Below are 6929 nucleotides of genomic sequence, written 5' to 3'. Positions count from 1 at the left end.
CTCACCGAAGCTCACGTAATCACGGATTCAGACTCCCCCGGCTCAAGAACCATCGACTCACTCAGACTCGCAGACTCGGGCAGACTGGCAGTCTCAGAGCTGAACTGGCATTTGCTCGATTCAGAGTCAGACCTAAATACCTTCCTCCATCAAGGCGGCACCGGATACGGCTATAGGAGTCAATATACTGCTATTTGCTCAACCTGCTGGAGGCGTGCGGGTATTATGTTAGGAAACGTTATGAACGCAGTGACAGGTGTCTCTGGTCCTCGGGAGGTATCGATGCGATTTAGTTAACTCTGAAAGCACTGAACATTTCTTAAAGCACACATGGCTCAATTGCTTGTCAGCGATCCGTCTTTCTGGCATTTCTTCCTTTTTTTTCCTTTCCCAACACCACATTGTGTAATTGTAATAAAAATTCTGAAAGTAGCACGTTAGGTAATCGATCACCTTTGAAGAACTTACAACTCTTAGTTTGGTTGGAAGTTGAGCCTATGTGTGTGTGTACGTGTGCCTTTTTTCGCCTGTGTTTTCGGTGCGCTGGTGCAGTTCTTAAATATATCTGAATAGAATTGCAATTTATTCCCTCGAAAATTTTATTGGTTTCACTTGTCAATTAGAACGTTACAAAATACTGAAACGTTCTAATTGACAAGTGAAACCAATAAAATTTTCGAGGGAATAAATTGCAATTCTATTCAGATATATTTAAGAACTGCACCAGCGCACCGAAAACACAGGCGAAAAAAGGCACACGTACACACACACATAGGCTCAACTTCCAAACAAACCAAGAGTTGTAAGTTGCGCCTATGTGTGTGAGTATGGGTGCCTTTTTTCGTCCGTGTTTTCCGTGCGCTTGTACAGTTATTAAAAATGGAATACCAACGTGTCCAGACTGCCACATCGCTGAACTTTATTTAGGTAATTATTTGTTGCAACTAGAAGACTAGATACTAGCACAGAGGGCGATCAAAGACAGCAGGCATTAACAAACCACGAGGACATCGTCGACTCAAGGCACGCCGATATACTTAAACATGCAACCACATACAATATCTTCACATTTCGCGAGAAGTAGACTGTGGCAGTATTTTTTTTTTAATTCTAGTTGTTGTATCAAAACCTGTGACCGCCTCTCATGGCGCACATCATTTATGCCACCATGAAGGAGATTATATGGGTGGTCTGGCGAGTGTGCAATATTTTACAATGCGTACGCCTGAAATACACGAATTTTACATGTGGCGGGAACCATTGGCCTGAACTTCAATTATTGCACGTTTTGTGTTGTGCAGAAATGCATTTTAGCCTAACAATTCTGCAAGTAAGCTCTTTTTTCTTTCTGTTTTGGTGTTGTTTGGTTGAGAGGTGATGCTTAAAATTTAAATTAAATTCTGGAGTTTGACGTGCCAAAACCACGAGGCATACCGTAGGGCGGGGGGGAGGGGGGGAGGCGACTCCGGGTTATTTTTGACCACCAGCGGTTCTTTAACGTGCCCCCAATGCATGGTACACGGGTGTTCTTGCATTGCGCCCCCATTCAAATGCGGCCACCGCGGCAGGGATTTGATCCTGCAACCTCGGGATTAGTAGCGCAGCACCAAGGGTTCTGCGCCACTACGACAGGTAAAGGTGACGCTGATCGCTCATTTGTGCGTAGCATCATTGAGCCTACCAGCTATAATAGATCTCATTAAAAAAACACTTTGTAAGAATTGCTGCTGGGTGTTCGTACATGATAACTGGTGTGCAATAGATGCACATACCCGCCGGGGCGGCTCAGTCAGCTAAGGCGTTGCGCTGCTGAGCACGAGGTCGCGGGATCGAATCCGGCTGCCACATTTAGATGGAGGCGAAATGCAAAAGCGCCCGTGTGCTTGCGTTGTAGTGCACGTTAAACAATCCCAGGTGGTCAAAATTAATCTATAGCTCTCCCCTACGGCGTGCCTCATAATCAGAACTGGTTTTGGCACGTAAAACCCCAGAAAGAAGAAGAGGAAGAACAATAGATGCACAGCAACCACAGACGAAAGACGAGAAAGAAAAGGGCATATCTCGCAATTAAGGGTGAATTCCACTGGTCCATCTAGAGCAGGGTGTTGAATACACGCGAGATCAACAAAATCTGGCACAGGGAGACCCAATCCAGATCGACCAGGGAAAAATAAACACGCTCCGGCAGGGAGCACAGCGGAAGTTGAGCGCTCGCCATATCATCCGCCAGCAATATCGCGATTTCATCATTTGCATCTCAAGCCTTCAGCAGCGCTTGGCGAGCGCCTATATATGGGGTGAAGCAAAAAACGCTGAAATTGCGTCGGCGCTTATCCTGAAGCTCCGGCTGTTTTGGCTCACAGACGGAGTAGCTGTCGTCGGCTCGACGCACCGTCGTTTGCGTCGTTTCTGCCGCTCTTTCTCCATTTTATTGACTACAGATCGGTGGGGAATAAAGTCACTGTTTCCGCTACCGAGTAATACAACTATATACAGGGTGTCCCAGCTATCACGCAGCACGCTTTAAAAAAAAAGAGGAGCGGCGTTACGCGAAGCAAACGTAGTGCGTATTGTTTCCAGTACAGTGGAGTAGCCGCCAGTATTTTTTCCGTTACTGAGATTTAAATAATTAGTTGTAATTAATTATCTAACTGGAGAAGTACTGTACTAATTATCATAGTGTCAATGAGTAAGTTGTAGAGCAACATGAAAAACTCCCGATACAGCTTTCTGTTGCTCAATACGTGCGACATAAAAGTGTTTTTCCGAGCATGAAAGAAACCCGCGAATACACACAGAATTGCCGCATGACTGGCCGCTCGAGGCACTTTGCGTGTATTCGCGGGCTTCTTTCACACTCGGAAAAACACATTTATGTAGCACGTATTGAGCGACAGAAAGCTGTATCGGGAGTTTATCATGTTGCTCTACAACTTCCTCATTGACACTTTGGTAATTAGGACAGCACTTCTCGAGTTAGATAATTAATTACAATTAATTAATTAAATCTCAGTAACGAAAAAATTACTCCACTGTACTGTAAACAATACACACTAGGTTGGCTTCGCGTAACGCCGTTCCTCTTTTTTTTTTAATCGTGCTGCGTGATAGCTGGGACACCCTGTAGATGCAGAACAGTGAAACGCCTGTCAAAGCTCCATGCAGGTGCGGTAGGGTCTCCGACGCGACCAGCGTCCGGCCGGCGCTCCGGGCCGTTCATTCAGGTGAAGGTGACGGCGGCGCCAGTAACTTTTCAAAAAAAAATTTCTCAGCGGGAAGCCCGCCCTCTACCAACTCCCCCTATCTAGTACACTCAAGCAGCGCGGTATTTGCGATGGACGCCTAAAAAAAGAAAGAGCTGAAAACGGCCAAGTCACCCTACCAATCCGGAAGTGACGCCAACGCGTCGTCGGAGTTCCGGTGAAATCCGTCTCTGCTCGGCAGATCAACGAGGAGCGCTCCGTCGCGGGGCGGGTTGATCCCAATCGACCAGTGGAAAACGCAAATTTGTTCTAGATCACCCAGTGGAATTCAATTTCTTTGCCACGGAGCAAGAAAACGTGCTCCAGATCGACCAGTGGAATTCACCACAACTGTTAGTTGCGAGAGATGCCCTTTTGTTCTCGTCTTCCTTCCGTGGTTGTCGGGCATCTATTTCACAATTTTGTTTGCGAGAGCTACCCTTTTACAGCGAAGCTGAATATGACCATCCCGGCAAGTTTTCTGCGTCCGTGCGCGTACACCATCGCATCTACAAAGAAAAATTTTCGTCTCCAGAGCTAGTGTAATTTTGAGTTTCCGCGTAGCAGAATTATGTTTTCTCTTATTGTTCACATTACAATCCGATGTCATCATGTCTGCAGGTTGTGTGTAAGTCGTATTTTACAAATTTTGGGACGCACTTTACTTTGAGAAGTTGAATTACTTTACTAACGCACTTGCGCCAGGCGGAGGTCCACTACAATGAGGATATATGCTGCACTCCAGCACAACTGCATGCGCGCGTGACGAACGTGTGCACACAGGTGTGCGTGGTCTGTCCGCTGCATCGGTCGCGCAGAGTGTTGTTGTTGTTAGAACATTTATTAAAATAATCATAAAAAGTTTCCGCCCCCATGAAGTGAATCCATCAGGGCGTGCTACGACCGTAATCGACATCAGGGCAAGCGTGTGGCCGCCGCCTACGCGCACCGCGGCGTCGAAGCACCAACAGAAAGGGCGCGAACGAGGTCGTGGACGCTATACATTGATCTCGACGATGCGTGGTCTTGTGCTGGTGGCGTTTGTGTAACGTCGGCAACAGTTTCGCTGTACATCCACTTTCACAGGGTGGAATGGAGGCTTAAATTTTTCTTTCTCGTATTCGTTCTGTTGGTGTTGCGCATCTATTGCCACTCTTAGAAAAAAGGTTGTAGCACTTACTAACTTTCACTTACTAACTTCTTGTCACATATGTTACAACCCTCTTAGTAACTGGAGTTAGTAACAAGAGGGTTAGTAACCGCTACTAACTCACAATGTTAGCAACAGATACTACCCTCTTAGTAACTGCAGTTAGTAACAGGTCCTACTATCTTAGTAACTGAGCAAGCCCCATGTTAGTAACACATACTACCCCGCAGTTAGTAACTGGTCCTAACCTCTTAGTAAATGCATTCAGTAACAGTTGCTACCCTCTTAGTAACTTGAGTGACCAGCAAGTTAGTAACAGATACTACCTTCTTAGTAACTGCAGTTAGTAACTGGTTCTAACCTCTTAGTAAATGCATTCAGTAACAGTTGCTACCCTCTTAGTAACTGGAGTGAGCAGCATGTTAGTAACAAATACTACCTTCTTAGTAACTACAGTTAGTAACTGGTCCTAACCTCTCAGTGACTGCAGTTAGTAACACGTCCAACCCTCTTAATAATTGAACTTCGTAATGATAGTGCTAGCTCAGTAACTTTCGTGACACATACACTACTCTCTCATTAACTAATTTTGTGCAAACGTAACCAGAACCATGGCTCATGTGAAAAGCCATAATGAAGAAACACAGTACTTCACAAGTAGTTTTCATTGTTTATTCGCTCTATATTTCCACTCATTGGCCCACGCTGTTTGATCCACTTTTGATCGCAGAAATGGCCCTCAGAAGCAATGGCGCTTTCGGCACACTTGGCAAATCGCAGAAGTGCTCCAACAGTGCTAAGGTGTTCTTGTTGTGGTCCGCATACTTTACATCGAGCACCCAATACAGTTCCATGACAGCTGTCATACCGGCTATTATGTCGATGACTTCAATGTTGAAAGCTTCAAAGACAAGTGATGTCTCTTGCCTCATAAGCATTTGTGCCCTCAAAATGAAGGGTAGGGTGCACGTCCTGTAAAGTTTAAGATATAAACGTTAGTACTCCCTATTAGCAGCAGAAACAAAATGGTAAAACAGAAAATGAAATGTGAAGTTGTTTACAGGGCCCCTCAAAAAGTTTGGCTGTTCTCTCACTAGTAATGGCAGCAGTTCTACACAGCCAACTGCAAACCGATCTGAAAAGGAATTGTTATTGCAAAATAACGGCAGGAATATAGAAAAAAAACTGAAACCAACTGAACATGCTTAATATGCTTACATTTACGGGCATTTTCTTCCAGTTGTTCAAGCTCAGCCTCAAGCTGCTGTACAGACTCTTTTGCCGAGCGACGACACTTCACTAAGTCGAGACACTTCTGACCGTAGTTGTTGATGAATGCCAACAACTTCGTTTCCATCTCAATGCCCGTGACAGCCGTGAACTCTTCGTGGAGCTATAAATACAAAAATACATTTAAACCTGTTTTCAATTATGAATTTGGGCAGTGAGTTTCCAGCGCAACATAACACTGCACAGTTCAATAAGAAACTCAAAAGTCAATTTGTCATAAAGAAAACTAAAACACCCACATATGTGTCTTGGGATACTTGGAGATTGGGTCCCAAATTTTTTTGTAGAATAAAACTTTTGAAACATAGCTAGGTCCCTTAAAATATCAAAAGTAAGCTTATTCTGCAGGTGTGCTTGGCGTCAGCATGAAAACAACCTAACAACATGTTTCAAGTGCAGTTTATAGTATCCTTCAAGTTCTTACTTCAGTGTGAAAAGGCTTTTTTATCAGTTTCTACACACTAAATGTAATTGGTCCCCTCGTTCATCTACCTAAACACCTAGTAACCCTTTCACAGGCTATTTCTGAAAACCTGTACGAGGCAGAAAGACATCTGGTAAATATAAGTGAAAGCATGCAATGCAAACATTGTGATCACATTATACAGACCATTTCAGCATTTGATAAAACCGGATACTTTTCAAGTATTTCGGCTGTCGTTGGCTGCTTCTCCATAATCCACGATCTTCTTGAGGAACGTGTCTGCTCCATAGAGTCACTCAGTTTTTTTACGTCCGGTGAGCGCCTGGACATCTCTTCGACCATGAAATCCATGTGTCCCTTTAAAACCGCTTCATCATGGTCCTCATGTTGGAAGCTTGTTGTCTGGCAAAGAAAAAAAAATGAGAGCCCTCACTTCAACTAAGTAAAGCAATATCATTCATTTTTTTTCCAAACAGAGCCTGCTTAAATAAAGCCATGTTATGTTGCACGACTGCCGCTTTACTGCTACAACAGTTGACTGGCAGAATCGAAGAAGCTATAGGTCGTTATTAGCAAGCTAAGTCACAGGCCACTGTTGCTGCTTGTGAAAGAGTAAAATGAACTCAAAAAAATGTTTACCATGCGCCTTTGCCTTTTAGTCTGTGGTGGGGGTGCTGGCACAGCACTGTCATGTTTGTGCTTACCAAAAAGCTCTTTAGCTGCCTGCACGGCAGGCACTGTTCCCAGATTTCTTCGCATACTGTAGAGATACTTTCCAGGAATCCTGCGAATAAGCACATTGCAGTATGGAAGACTATGTGCA

At 44.5% G+C, this 6929-nt stretch overlaps 1 protein-coding gene across 2 annotated transcripts; it reads right to left on the bottom strand.

Moving 5' to 3' along the window:
* Positions 1–4703: 4703 nt before the first annotated feature.
* On the bottom strand, positions 4704–6517 carry LOC125942710 (uncharacterized). 2 transcript variants are annotated; one of them, XR_007465314.1, is made up of 3 exons: positions 6175–6517; positions 5611–5785; positions 4704–5527 (listed from the first exon to the last, which is right to left on the bottom strand). XR_007465314.1 is itself a non-coding variant. In XM_049660986.1 (3 exons), the coding sequence occupies exons 1-3, from the start codon at positions 6455–6457 to the stop codon at positions 5388–5390; spliced, it is 480 nt and encodes a 159-aa protein (XP_049516943.1). In that variant the 5' UTR covers positions 6458–6517; the 3' UTR covers positions 4704–5387. The 2 variants fall into 2 exon arrangements, 1 of the variants encoding a protein (XP_049516943.1); XM_049660986.1 differs by having other exon boundaries at positions 6293–6517.
* Between the last annotated feature and the right edge of the window lie 412 nt (positions 6518–6929).

The sequence above is a fragment of the Dermacentor silvarum genome, chromosome 1 (assembly GCF_013339745.2).
Source record: "Dermacentor silvarum isolate Dsil-2018 chromosome 1, BIME_Dsil_1.4, whole genome shotgun sequence".
Taxonomy (NCBI): domain Eukaryota; kingdom Metazoa; phylum Arthropoda; class Arachnida; order Ixodida; family Ixodidae; genus Dermacentor; species Dermacentor silvarum.
This window is presented reverse-complemented; position numbering and strand designations above follow the sequence as displayed.

Excerpts from the sequence above, each read along its gene's own strand:
- LOC125942710 (XM_049660986.1), bottom strand. The coding sequence starts at position 6,457 with ATGGATTTCATGGTCGAAGAGATGTCCAGGCGCTCACCGGACGTAAAA. Across the intron at positions 5,786-6,292 it reads TTTTATCAAATGCTGAAATG|CTCCACGAAGAGTTCACGGC; the intron begins GTCTGTATAATG and ends TTGTATTTATAG. Across the intron at positions 5,528-5,610 it reads GGAAGAAAATGCCCGTAAAT|ATCGGTTTGCAGTTGGCTGT; the intron begins GTAAGCATATTA and ends ATTCCTTTTCAG.